Here is a 15,122-nt window from a genome sequence, read left to right as displayed (position 1 = left end):
AGTAGATGAATTAATGGATTAAAAAAGATAATGTACACATACACAATGGATTATTACTCAGCCATAAAGAAGAATGAAATCTTGCCATTTGCGACAACACAGATGAACCTAGAGGGTATTATGCTAAGTGAAATAAGTCAGACAGAAGACAAATACCATATGATTCCACTTATATGTGGAATTTAGAAAACAAAATCAATGAACAAATAAACAAAACATAAGTAGACTCATAAACACAGAGAATAGACTGGTGATTGCCATAGAGGAAGCAGACGTAGGGATGGGTGAAATAGATAAAGGGGGAAAAATTAGTGAGAAAAAGGAAAAAAATTACCTATCAGGAATTTTTCATGATGATTTCAACCAAAAACCTGTGTTAAAACTTTTTTGCTCGAGAAAGCAAATTCAAGTTTCCCATTCAGAAATTTGGAAAGAAATTATTTGCAACTTTTATACAAATTCAAAACATCTTCCCTATAATTTTGTATCTTATTTTTACAATTATGATATTTTTAAAAATTAAATGTCTTAACAAGTTCCATTTAGATACCCTAGTCCTTTCCCAATTTCTTCATTATGCTGAACAATTATCATTTCTCTTCATTTAATCATGCTATGAAATGTGCTGATGGTTAATTTTGTGTGTCAGGTTGGCTAGGCCACAGTGCCTAGATATATGGCCAAACATTATTCTGGATGTTTCTGTGAGAGTGTTTTGGGTGATATTAACACTTAAGTCAGTGAGCTTTGAGTCAAGTAGATTGCCCTCCACAATGTGGTGGGGCTTGTCCAATATGTTGTAGGCTTGAGTAAAATTAAAAACTGACCCTCCCTGAGCAAGATGGAAATCTGCAGCAGACTGCTTTTAGACTTGAACTACAATACTGGCTTTTCCTGGGTCTTCAGCTTGATCATCTTTGGACTTGAACTGTCACATTCTCCTTGGGTCTCCAGGCTGACAGCCCACCCTGCAGATTTTGGATTGTCAGCATCTATAATCTCATGAGTCATTTCCTTAAAATAAATCTCATTTTATATATACACACAGATCCTATTGGTTCTATTTCTCTTGAGGACACTGATTAAAACAAACACCAATAATAATAGCAAATAACAGATGCTCATTTTGTACCAAGGTACCATGCTAGTCATCCTAACAAAAATTAACTGTTATCCCAGCTCTATATATGTGGTAACAGACGCTCAGAGAGGTGAAGCAATTTGCCGAGATTCAAAATAGTTATTAAGTAACACAGTCAAAATATGAAATCACACTTTCTTCTAAAGCATATGCACTTATCCCATGTTCAATATACTGCCCCTCTAGAGCTACATTAGAATAAGGTTTTGCAGTTTGAGTCCAAGTAGCAGAAAAAGAAATCATGTACGTCATGCATGACCAGCATTGTTTAAAGGAGAGAATAGAATACAGTAAAGCAAGAGTCATCAAACTTTTTCTATAAAGGGCCATACAGTAAATATTTTAGGCTGTGCTGGCATGTTGTCTCTGTAAAGACTACTAACCTTTGCTCTTGTAGTCCCAAAGCAGCCGTGGACAAGCCACAAACCAGTGGTTCTGGTTTACATATATTTGCCCCTATCTGGATACATTTTACTGCAATGACTGGACTTGGGGGATGCTACAGGCATCTAATGAGTAGAGGTAAGATGTAATGAAATATCTTACAATGCAAAGGATAATGCCCACACCAGTTATCCAGTCCAAAATATCAATAGTGCTGCTATTGAGAAACTTTGATGTTAAGATGGTTGTATTCCAACTGAAATTTATTTATAGACACTGAAATGTGAATTTCAAATAATTTTCATAGGCTGTGAGATTTCATTATGCTTTTGATATTTTCAACCATCTAAAAAAATGTAAAAACCACTCTTAGCTTGTAAGCTGTACACAAACAGGTGCCAGGCTGGGTTTGTCTCACGGGCCATAGTTTGCCAATCCCAGAAACTGAGTAATCAAAATGTAGGGCTAAGCATATTTTGTGAAACTAAGTATATTTTGTGCAACTCTTCTTTCAGTTATACATGTCTATGTCTCTACTGGTTATCTCTGTGTAAAGTACATTGCTTTCCTGTGGGATATGTTTGAAAGACATGATTCTTTTGGAATAAATTCTAAGTGTGAATTTAGGTTATAGTATCCCTCTGAACTGTGACTGATTCTTTAAATTAGATTATCCTTTGTATGTGCTCCTTAAATTAGATAAATTAGATTCTCATAAGAAATTCTGGGTTGAGACTCTACAGGAAACACCTTTAGATGAAGACAAGACTGTATACAAAGAACTGAACTCAGTTTGGATGAATTCAACCAGGACCCAACTGTGGGTAAGGATTTACATGTGATATTGCTCCAGACTAAGTTCGCAAACCTCAGGCAAACAGTTTATGGACAGTCCTGATGTGACTGCCCTAATGGAGTCTGCAAGGAAGGCACCTGCAGACTCAGGGGAGGCCCTGTTGTCATCCCAAATAAGCCTCAGAATTGCACGACCCTCTCTATTTCTCCAACCTTCAATAAAGTCTCATTAGAAGTTGCAACCTGGCCTCAAGTACACTGTGGGTGACTTCAAATAAAGCGGGTCTGTTTGTAAGTGTGGGAGGAATGGTGGAGTCTTGAAAGAGTAGCCACTGCTAGGAAGCCAAAAAGAAGACTTGAAGCAGTGGGGCTTGGCCATGGGTGGAGCAGTAGCAGCTCAAGGCAGCTGAGACGGCAAGAAAGCAAAACATTTATCAAGCATGAACGGTTTCCCTCGCCTGGGGATGCCCTGAACTACATAGGGAAGAGAAGCTACTAAAAACATGGATTTCCTGAAACCAGTAAAAGATGGGAATTTTAGCCCATCATCATTTGGCATTAACGGAAAGAGAATGCCATTTTTTAGCTACTAGCTAATGAAACCCATGGCACCATAACAAGTACATCCCTGAATAAGAGGTGCTATCACCACCCAAGCCTACATTTTGTATTATTTCCTTAGGACAAATTATCTAAAATGAAATTAGTGAGGCAAACTAAAAGAATGTTTTGGAGCCTCTTCATAAATATTTTGAATTTTCTTTTTCCATGTATAAAAACAAAATGCTTATGCAATAATTACCAAAAAAAATTTTTTTTTCTTGCGTTCATTTTACTTATCCTCTGAGGCACTTTTCAATCTCTAGTTGAGGTTTCCTTTCTTAATATTCTTTTCAGGACCCTGTTCTTATACCTGTGAACTCTGCAAAAATATTTAGAAAAGGAAAGCACTATGTACGTCTTTCCTACAAATACTGTCCTCCCTTTAAAATGAGTTTTTCTTTCTTTGACCTGTGGGAGTTTCATGATATGTGGTCAGATCTATCATGTGTTTTCTATGCCCACTTTAAGCTTAGAGAATACACTGCTTCCCCAACATGTATGACCGGCATTATGATTATGTTTACCAATCATGAGCTGAGTCACTTTTCAAATGAGAATTGACCACAAGAAAACAATTCATTCTCTGGCCCTTCCCATTTCTTTTCCCTAAGACACAAAGACCAATTTGGAAAACGTAACTAAAGAATATTAGCAAAAGCTTCTCTCTGTCACTCCTTAAAGCTAGCTTAGTTCTATCTCAAGTGAAAGGAAATATCTATTGTTACCATGTCCTTTCTTTCCCACCAGTGTTTTTCAAACTGTCATCCTGGGACAGTATTTCTCCTGCATGTTACTAAGAGTTCTTCACAAAAGACTCCACTACCAAATAACTATGGGAAACACTGACTTAATCAAATGTAAATAGGTTTATTTTATGTCAGATTTCTATGATCATTGTGTATACCAATGCCCTTTATCAATCACCAAAGGGATGGGAGGTCGAGCATATAAAATGCAGTCTTCCCCAATTTATTTTATTATGATTTTTTCTATTAATCACTCACCCAATTTGGGAAGTCTGGGGCATGCTAACTTGGAAAAATCCAGCTGTACATGTGGTAACTTCCTCTCTCCATCTTAGGCATGCAAAAGCCCAAATACAGAGGACTGCGTTTTAAAATCCCAATGCCAAGCAGTCAGCAGAAAAAGAAAATGTGTTAGCAGAATGATAAAACGAATAGCTGAAATTAAATAATAAAGTCTTCTTGAAAATAACTGGACTATGAATGTCTGAGAGAAGCAAAATTAAATGGACTGCAGTGTGAACTAAAAAAAAAAAACTGGTATATTACAGAGAAAAGATCATACAGAGAGCTTAATGATTCCACATTCACTGATTAAATGAATAAGTAATTGGATGGCTGAATGGATAAAGGGCTATCACCCGCCCACTTGCAAGTGGCCTGAAATCTTAGGAATCTACAAAATTAGCCTGCCCTTTTAGATTTCTCTCTCAATTTCTTTTCTAGCTGAGAATTCAGGCCTTACAGAACTTCCTCTTAGTGACAGTCCTGTGGATGGCATCTTTGACCTCTTTGTTCCTCAAGCTGTAGATAAGTGGATTCAACATGGGGATCACTGCTGTGTAAAACACAGACACCACTTTATTGAGATCCAGGGAGAAGCTTGCACTAGGCCGTACATAAATAAAGAAAAGAGTACCATACAGGATGGAGACGACCGTCAGATGAGAAGAACAGGTGGAGAAGGCCTTGCGCCTTCCCCCGGCTGAGTGGCTCCTCAGAATGGCAGTGAGGATGTAAATGTAGGAGAAGAGGATGGTCAGACCGCTGAACACTCCCACAGCTCCAGCCATGACAAAAACTACCAACTTATTGACTCTAGTGTCAGCACACACGAGGGACAGCAAGGGGTACATATCGCAGAAGAAATGATTGATGACATTGGGGCCACAAAAAGGGAGACGAAATGCATTTGTCGTATGAGTCATGGTGTTCATGAACCCGATGACATAGGGACCAACCACCAGCTGGATACAGAGTCTCTGGGACATGGCCACAGAATACAATAATGGGTTGCAGATGGCCACATAGCGATCATAGGCCATGGATGCCAGGAGAAAGCACTCCACTGACACAAAGAACCCGAAGAACCACTGCTGTACAGCACAGCCCAGGAAGGAGACGGCTCTCCTCTTCTCAAAGAAGTCAGAGAGCATCTTGGGGCTCACAACTGAGGAGAAGCAGATGTCCACAAAAGACAAGTGGCTGAGGAAAAAGTACATGGGCACATGAAGATGGGAATCGATCCGTATGAGAATAATCATACCCAAGTTTCCAGTTAGGTTGATGACATAGAAACTCAGAAGGAGCAGGAAGAGAGGAACCTGCAATTGCGAGTTGTAATTCAAACCTGTGAAAATGAACTCGGTGACCCTTGTGTAGTTCGCAGGGGCCATGAACGGGTTCTGGTTTCCACTGGAAGAAGAGCAGAGGAGGTGCAACAGATTCAGTAAACACAGCTTCAAAAATGGACACAGGAAAAATATACTGGTACCTAGGAAGGCATCAGGGATGATACAACTTAGTTGCATGCTGTGGCTGAGGAAACTCAAGTGACACACAGTCCAGGGCAAAAAATCAGATCTGAAGCTATAATACTTTAAAACTCCATAGAAACCCATCCACACAGAGATGAGAAGACAGACTAGTAAAGAAAGGTCCTATAACTAACTGATAGCAGATATGAGACCAGAATAAATGTCTAGTAACTCCCATCAATGAACTTTACCTAAGTTTACCAGGTAAACACACACCTGCTAAAATGATGCAAGAGAGTGCAAGTAAGGCGAGCTGGAGAAGAATGAGCAGCCACTCGTCATTAGGCTGTATGCTGTGCACTTTGTGACTATTACTGAAGGCTAAATGCTCTCCGTGGATCTGGAGTCTACCTCCTGTGACCCTGGGAAAGTTACTTTCCTACATCCATGAAACAGGAATAATAGGAATACCTACCTTGTGAACTGTTGTGAGGATTAAATGAGATAATGCACACCAATCATTTAGCAAAGTCTCAATGAGCACCTAGATAAGTACACAATGATTGGTAGCCCAGGAATATGGAATCCAACATCATACTTAAGCTAGACACTTTTCCTTCAGTTTCCCAATTTAAAATGCATTATTCAACTTTAACAAGAGCAATTAAAGAGGAAGATGGAATGGCCACGCAACTGTCCACCCAGCACACTCACCTCTTTTTTTTTAATAAGCCTACAACTAACTATCGTGAATTCATTTCCAAGCTCAATCCAAATTCATACTGCTAAAGACTGGCAGAGGTGGGTTTTGAACATGTTATGTGTCAAAAGGGACTATGTCACACTGCAGAAATGTCTCCTGTGTCTTCACCACTGCTTTTATCTCAAAGAGGCCCAAATTCATTCCAATATGAGTACAGGCTGATCCACTTTGGGCTTTCTATTTCAGGTGCGGGGGTTTTAGCCAATGGCCATTAGCGGGAAGCTCATAGGTAACAAGGGGTTGAGCTTAAGTGTTACCTTAATGAAAGCAGTACAGGTTAAGAAATTTGGAAAAAGCCTAAATTATCCCCATCTATATCCTCTATACATCTTTTTGTGACCTACTACAAGGCTGACCTTGGTTAAGTCAGCTGATCTCTTTGAACCTGATATGCTCCATTCATTCAATGTGGCTAAAACTCATCACTTGACCTCTCAGAAATGTCAGGGTCGATGTATAAGGGCTCAGAAAACCACTTACGCTTTACTCTTAAGAGTTTTATGAGCGCAGGAATATGGAATCCAACATCATACTTAAGCTAGACACTTTTCCTTCAGTTTCCCAATTTAAAATGCATTATTCAACTTTAACAAGAGCAATTAAAGAGGAAGATGGAATGGCCACGCAACTGTCCACCCAGCACACTCACCTCTTGCTTAAACCTCTTCAAGAGTGTATAATAACTCCTCCAAGGCTGGGTCACACTCTGTTTCTCAGTTTTCCACTCAACATTTGCCCATAGCTCTTCAACTCCTCTTTGTCTATCTTGCTTTCTAAACCTGCCCAAAGCCTTCAGTACAGATGTGAATTTCTCAGTTTCTCTGTTTCATTAGGGGCTTAGACAGAATACAGTGCTCCACACAGGTCAAAGCACACAGTGCTGGGGGCTCAAACAGCTCTCAAGTTCTGAGCACTAGGACAACGTCAGCACAGCCTATGGGAACCTCCCCTTGGCAAGGAAATCACCCAGGTGGTTTACACAGGGATGTGAGTGGAATTCACTGCCATCTTTCCCCTTACCCTGTGGCTAAAGCATCTCTCTCCCATTTTATACTTATATGGTTACCGTTTGATCTGGTTACAGAACCTAAACATATCTCTACATAAATGATCTCTTCTTGATATCTTGCTCAGTCATCCACAAAGAGGAGAATCATGCTAATCCTGGCTGTGAGCCAAATATGTAATTTATTTTAATTCCACTTAATTTATGTTCCCTTGAACTTGTTAACAATCAGGTAGAAAGAACAGAAAATGATTTAGAAGTTCTCAACTTCTGTTCTAATGGGCTCCCTCTTTAAAGAAGATAAGAAGAAGGAAGGTAAAAATAACCCAAGACGCTCAGGTCTCAGCCCTCTTTAAGGAGGCTAACTTCATACACACAGAATTTTCAGTACTCATTTGATTTTATTCTTTAGTTTCTTCCAAGAAGAAAATGTGGGACACCCTGCTGTAAAACATGTCCAGAGTCATCGGCACTCAGATAAATGTCCCCTGAACTAGTTGCATCATTTTTTCTGAGTCATTGTTACTGAAGATGCTCTGTCCCCAGAGTGTACCTTGGGAATGAACTGCTAAGGGAAAGCATAATTAAAGTTTGCTTCCTATCCTAAGTAAGCCCAATGAGATCTATTTTCTGATCATTTCATGTTTCTAAAGGATCTATAATCTCTCTATTCTTTCTACTTCCAGGCTAAGCAACAAAATTCAGTGGAATCCTCTGTAAACTGAAGTAGCACAAAGAGGGCAGGCCACTGGAGGAACTGCAACACCCGCCCCTGCTCTCTTTTGCACTAGTATTGTGTGAACAAGTGGAAGGAATACCAAAAGGGACTTTTCTCAACACAGCATTTACCACACATTGCCACCAAAGAAATTAATTTTCCTGAGACTGTCCAAAACATGTAGAAAGTTTAACCGTTGCTTGCAAGCAAGACCTGGAAGAGAATGCCTGCTGATGATGTATTAACTGTCAGTTAAATGTTAACAGGAGATTATTCTGATCTGATAGCCTGTGCAAAGGGAATACATTTCTCATCACCAAGAAAGGATGAAAAACCAATGAAACAAAATGCTTTTAAGGTGACGCTTCACCTCCACACAGAAAACATCAGCCTACAAAAGTCAATATGGAAACAGGAATTTTGGTGCTACCCTGAGAAAGGAGGAACTATAAATCCTTCCGCATGCCACACAACCTTCTTACTCTAGAAGGTTTACTTGTTTTGCTTGTTTTTAATTTCTTAGCAGGCTGCTGTATTTCTTAAAGCGATTTTGTCCACAAGACCTTAAATTTTCAAAACTTTCTGTTGATTTTACACATGAAAAGCAACTGGATTTCTCTCCTAAAAACTCTTTAGCCCTTACCCTTTCTTTTGTTTATTTTTACTATTAATTATGTTAAAAGGACTGAGAACAGTTTGATTTTTTTTTCTCGTTTTTGGTAGCAGGTTTTGATGGCCTTTGTACTTAAAGAGTAATGTTATTAACATCACAGTGGAAGGATCTCCTCTGAGATTTGTGAGCTCCTTTTCACTGATTTTTTTATCTAAAATGGTAAAAATTTTAAATATAAATTATTTGACTCTTCATTAGCTCAGAAAACAGTATAACCTCAATCATTCCTCCATTTTGATTGCTTATTTATCCCAAACTTACACAAAGTACCTGTTGCTGAATCTCCACTTTGTTTTTCATACCATTCTGTTTTTTCTCATCTTTTTAATGTTTTCTTTTTTCTCTGCATCTTCTAGAGCCCATCAAATTGGTATTCTCAAACATGCACTTGCTCTTTTTTTTAAGGGTTAATTCTTCATTTAAAACTTCCCATCTGGCTTTTAATTCTGACATTGCACTGAAGTTTTCTCAAAGCCCTTCATATTAAATACCTTTGTCACATCATTTTTTAAAAACACTGTCTCTTCGGTCCCATGATTTCTGGGCCTTCTTCATTTAGACAAACATATCTGAGATCTTCCTAGAAAACCCAACTATTTTTCTAGTTTTTTTCTGTTTCCTTTGGCACTTTATTTGAAAATTATATATATAATTCCTTTGAGTTGTCTGGATGATATTCCCTTTCTATTGTATGACAGTGTATGTATTTCATAGTTTTAATATCTCAGAGTTTTTATGTGTGTTTTCTTGAATAATGGGTCTACAATAAGCATTTGCCATTAGTCAGGGTGTGTGGAGTGACTTTGGCCCTATTTACTGTCTTCCTGAAAGTTGGTTAAACCTCTTTTCTTTGAAAAACTGGTTAATGTTTATTCTAGAAGCATAGCATTTGTATTTTCTAGATTTTTTGTATTCTTACTAATTAAAATGGCAATTAATATTTTTTAAATTAATTAATGTTTTAATTCTTCCTAAATTGCTTATCACATAATTATTTTTAATTTCTTTGTTAATCTGTTTTTAAGAATATATATTTCTAAGGTCTCTTTTTAAATTTACTTTCTGAAATAAGTCAAAGGAAAACAAATACAGTATGATTTCACACATATATGTGTAATCTAAAAAAAAAAAAACCTGAACTCATAAATACAGAACACAGGCTTGCAGTTGCCAGAGGTGGAGGGTGAGGGGTGGGAAGAAAGGGTAAAGGGAATTAAAAGGTACAAGCTTCCAGTTAAAGAACAAGTAAGTCCTGGGTATGTAAGTTACAGCATGGTGACTATAGTTAATAATACTCTATTGTGTATTTGGAAAGTTGCGAAGAGAGTAGATTTTTAAAATTTTCCTCACAAAGAAAAAATATTTGTAACTATGTGTGGTAATACATGCTAACCAAACATCATGATAACCATTTTGCAATACATACATATATCAAATCATTATGTTGTACACCTAAAACTACTATAATGTGATATGTCAATTACATCTCAATGAAAACAATTATTTTCTGAAGTCATAAGACCCTAATTTTCAGATAGTTCATTTCTAGCTATAATGACATAATGAATGTTGATTAAAGTTGGAATGTCAAATTCACAAGACAAACCCATTTGTCAAAGAAAAGGAAGATAATTATGTTTATCTTCAATGTATTTTTCTGTGCTTTTAAAATTTTTCTTCCTTTACCTAAATGACTTATTGGGCCAGGAAAAATTAACAAAGGAAGGAAAGGTACAAATAAATTATGCTAAGTTTTACTTATTTGCACATTTTTAGCTGAAAATAAAGGTAGATTAAGAAAAAATATTATTTTACACATTTTGTCATGACAGTAGCAGATTGATCTTGAAAACTTTCAAATTCATGCAGTTTCTAACTGAAAAAGACCTTCCATAAAAAGCCTTCCTTCTGACATCTGCAGTCCCAAACAATTTCTCTCCCTGAATTTCAAAACATGTACTGACCCCACATTTGGAATTTGTGTTGGTTTTGTGTGGGACTTACAAGACTTTGATCAAAGATTTTGGAGACCAGAGCTTAGAGAATTCAACAGACATTTACAGTGTCTGGGTAGCACTAATGTGGCTGTACCAGTTGCTAAATATCAAAATATATCCATAATCTTTGGAAAACAGCTGCCTGTCTTAGCCTTTCACATGCCCACCATCCTGACCATCTCAGCCACTGCACCCAAACTTCAGACTTCCCCGCAATCCAGCCACCAGAGGAATAATGCTGGGTACAGCAGAAGGCTCTAGAACCCTATTTCATCCAGCTTTCTTTCTGATGGACCAATGCCCTCATCTTACCATTTATGTTTGGAATACCATCCCTGATCCATGCCCACTCTTTGCAAGGCTCTGTAACAACAGGTGAGGAATGTGAAGGGACAAAAAAATGGTTGTCAAAGTAATGCAGTTTATTCTCTTATGTCCTTATAAAAAGAACACATTAGTGACAAAAACTGTTTGTTTTTCTCAATATTATTGAAACAGAAATCATGAACTGAACCGTACCCCAGTTGACAATGTATATAAAAATTTTCCATTGAGACATTATCAGATTTGTACAAGGACTTCTTTCAAACTTACATTTTAGTTGAAAAAATTTGATTCTCAACTTATACAAAACATTTTATTAGTAAATATATCAAGAAAAAATCCAAAATTGATAAGTGGGGCATAAAAGAGCAGACATATAAGTAATAAATATTTGATGCAAATATTAGTACAAGTTGATGCTGGCACTAAGACAGATGACTGAATAAAGTTGATATCATTAAGCTATATTTTTCCTAATAAATATATATTTATAAATAAAATAATATATATTTTAAATGCAATATATATATATACATATACACACACACACACATATACACATGGAAATATATATATATACATATATATATATATATATAAGGAGGCAGTTCAATAAAAGGAAAGAAGAGCTTAAGAACCAAGCAAAATTTAATTTGACATCCATGTCTGCCATTTCCTTCTGTGTAGCTTTAGGCAAGTCATTCTACTTTTATGGCCCAAGGTTTTCTTTATCTCTTGGTTGAGGACAATTCCTACCTTCCAGAGTTGTCTTAAAATAAAATTATCTTTACAGGGCTTACAACATTACTTAAACATTTTACAACACCTGTTCTTAAAGAGTGTTTCAATAGCTCAACCAACAGTAACATTTTATAATTTCCATTATTATTAATATGTAAGTATCATCTCATGAGGAGGAAGATGACTCTTCAGGTACTTAAAAAAATTCCTGAATAATTAGATTAAAATACAAATGTGAAAAACCATAGAAATAAAAATGACTACTTGTCAAATATTCTAATCTATGGTTAATATTTAATGGTAGAAACAGTAATTTAAAAAATTACATAATTTTATTTATTTTAAAAGGAGCAAAGGAAAGTCTAAAAAAAGTATTTGCAGCTAGTAATGATGTAAGGAGTTATAAGAATGTTGGATGAAGGAGTGAAAAATCTCTGAGCCATGTGTTTCTAGGACAGGTATGCCATTATTCTGTTATGTATCATAGGAAAATCAATTTTCCCCTTTATGCCTTAGTTTCACAATCCAAGAGATAATTTAGAGTGGATCAAGGATATTAAATTTTTTTATGCCATGAACTCTAAAGAATCTGATGAAAGACCCGGTCTTCCTGTCAAATAAATGCACAGCAGTCCTTCTCAGGTAGAGCAGAGACATGGGACAAGAACCATGATTAACTTTTCCTGCCTATGATAAATATGCCAAGATATAAACAGTATAGTAAGAATAGGAGAGACTCCATCTTAAGGCTCAGATTTCATTTTAAAAACGAGGGAGTTAGGAAGTAAGACTCCTAACATATTCTTTAATAATCAGCCAACAACCTATCTTAAGGCAGGGCAAGCAGTCCTAACTGACATATTTCCAGCCTTGAGGGAAACCACTATCTTTGAGAAGAACAAGATCAATAAATTCCTTGTGTTAAGTTTACCTTACAGAATTATCTAGAGGACTGACTATAGATAGTGACATAATGCCTCTCACCAGAGACAGAGATCATGAGATCACATGTCAAGCCTACACTGCCTCCCCCCACCCTCTGCCCTTTGCACCATTCTTGAAGGCCTTAAAAGACAGAGCCCTGTGCCCTTAAGTGCACCTCCTCTCTGAAGCTGCCCACAACTCCTCTTTCTTCAAGTCTGTACTTTTTTGCTTTGTAACTGTTCAACTTACTACATTTCGTCTCTGTGCTCTTCCAGTGGGAAGTGTCTTTGTTAGTTCATCATTTTATTCTATTTTCCAGACTTAAGCACAAGTCTTCATTCTGTCTCTCTTCTACTCCAGATAAGTAGGGAAGGGCTACTGAGAGCTCTGATTAAGGCTTGCAAGCTCCCATCGCCTGGGTGGCCCAGACAGGACTGCAGCTGTAAGATGGTGCTCTTTAGTAACCTGCCCAAAAATGTCCTTTCTTTGCCTTGGGACGTTCTCAGAACATAACCTCACTGTATCCAGTTCTCTGCAGCTCCCCTAAATCCTAGGGAGGTAGGGGCTTAGTCCTCATAGACTGTAGATCACAGCGGACACTGGACACCAGGTGACACTGGCTTCAAGAGTTAGCAAGAGATCTGCCCTATGCCCAGCAAGAGTTCAGCAAACTTTCCTTTCCACCCTCTGCTCTTCCTGACTCTCTGCTACCTGCAAAGCAGCTGCTATTTGCTGTTACTCTAACTTTAATGAATTCCTTCCTTACCTACTCATCTGATCTTGAAAATTCTTTCTCATTCACAGTCAAGAACCCTCCCCCGTCCAGGTTGAGGTTTCACCTAGTGTGCAGGAAGAGACCTCCCCAGACACCGCTGACCAACGGCACTCCCTTATTTGCAAGAGATACATTCCAAGACCCTCAGTTGATGCCTGAAACTACAGATCGTACTGAATCCTACATACACCATGGTTTTTCCTATACATACATACCTGTGTTAAAGTCTAATTTATAAATTAGTCACAGTAGATCAACAAAGATAACTAATAATAAAATAGAATAATAACAATATCCTATAATAGAAGTGATGAGAGTGTGGTCTGTGTCTCTCAAAATATCTTATTGTACTTCTTAATATTTTTTTTGTTGAGGTATAGTTGATACAAAATATTATATTGGTTTTGCTATGACTTGAGTTTGTTTTCCTCCGTCCCTGTCTCCACTGCAGCAAAGAATAGAAGGGCAGAGACACAAGAGCGAGGCAGAGGGAAAGCTTTACTTGAATGCACTCCAAGGCAGGAGCCACCTACAGTCAAGGTGGACAGAGGCACTGAACTTTTAGGGGAGCGTGTATGTATCATGTCCTGGCTGGGAGGTACTTCTTTCGACTGACAGAGTGAGGTCATTTGATTGACAGCTCTAGTTAGATACCCATTCCTCTTGGTGTGCATGTCTTTTTCCGTAACGCACACAGAAAAGCCCGTCGGGGTGGGGGAGAAGCAAAACCACATTTCATTTTAATGAGATTATACTGAGGTGTGGTTTGGGTGGTTCTTAGTTTTATTCTTTTGTGCCCACGTTGGGACCTGATGGGGACAGGTTGGGGCCTGGTCCCGATAGGCAAGAAGTTATTCCCTGCAAAGCCTTTGCTGTCTTCCCCTACCTGGGCAGTGTGGGCAGATTTTTTTCTTGAACCTTGTCTTCCCTTTCCCCAGCTGCTCACATCTATCTTTCTACCTAACAATTTCAAGTATACAACACAGTGATAGGACAGTTAGCTACATTATGAAATCCTTACTCCAGCTAGCATAGCTGCATTCAACATAGAAAGATGTTACCGAACTACTGAAATATATATATCTCTTATTGTACAGTACTTGTTCTTGTGATGATGTGAGATGATAATAGGTCTACATGACGACATGAAGTGAGGTGAGTGACATACGTCCGGCTACTATCGACCTTCTGACAATAGGTCAGATGGAGGATCGTCTGCTACCACCAGGTTGGATCATGGAATGCAAAAGTGAGACCACACGTAGGGGCCAGTACCATATGGAGGCTCATGGACATAAAATTTATCCATGATTTCACAGCCCTTCAAAAGTAGTTCTTCAGACTTTTGAAAGCTTTTTCCAGACCTACCATCCTAGCAATGCTTTCAATTATTAAGGAAATGGTGGATCATTGTATGATGATTGCTAAGCTAATGCTGCCGTCTGGTGGCAACGTTTAGCAACACCTTAAGAAGGAATCATTTCCCTGTTACTGTCCTAGAAATGCTGCCTGCCTTTTCTTCAACACACCCTGTATTCACCCAGACCGTGTTAACAAGAAATGACTAAGGAGTAGAATGAAGGCGAGAAAAGATGTATTGTGAAGAATGTGAAATTGTGCATGTCATGGTACTGAAAGCACCGCCAATAAAACAAATTTTGACCCGCTTGTTCTAAAATAATACTAAATATTTAAAAATAGGTTTCTAACAATTTAGGATGGAAGGTCATGTTGAGGGAATCTTTATTAACATGAAATTGAAAAAGGACTAATATAGG

The 15,122-nt window shown here is 37.9% G+C and overlaps 1 protein-coding gene across 1 annotated transcript; it reads right to left on the bottom strand.

The window, feature by feature from the left end:
- Nucleotides 1-219: 219 nt before the first annotated feature.
- On the bottom strand, nt 220-5,987 carry LOC118909708 (olfactory receptor 1009-like). Its single transcript, XM_057507067.1, has one exon. The coding sequence runs from the start codon at nt 5,565-5,567 to the stop codon at nt 4,401-4,403; it is 1,167 nt and encodes a 388-aa protein (XP_057363050.1). The 5' UTR covers nt 5,568-5,987; the 3' UTR covers nt 220-4,400.
- Between the last annotated feature and the right edge of the window lie 9,135 nt (nt 5,988-15,122).

This window comes from Manis pentadactyla, chromosome 9 (genome assembly GCF_030020395.1).
Source record: "Manis pentadactyla isolate mManPen7 chromosome 9, mManPen7.hap1, whole genome shotgun sequence".
Taxonomy (NCBI): domain Eukaryota; kingdom Metazoa; phylum Chordata; class Mammalia; order Pholidota; family Manidae; genus Manis; species Manis pentadactyla.
This window is presented reverse-complemented; position numbering and strand designations above follow the sequence as displayed.

What these genes read in the sequence shown, in the direction of transcription:
- LOC118909708 (XM_057507067.1), bottom strand. Translation starts at nt 5,567, where the DNA reads ATGGGTTTCTATGGAGTTTTAAAGTATTATAGCTTCAGATCTGATTTT.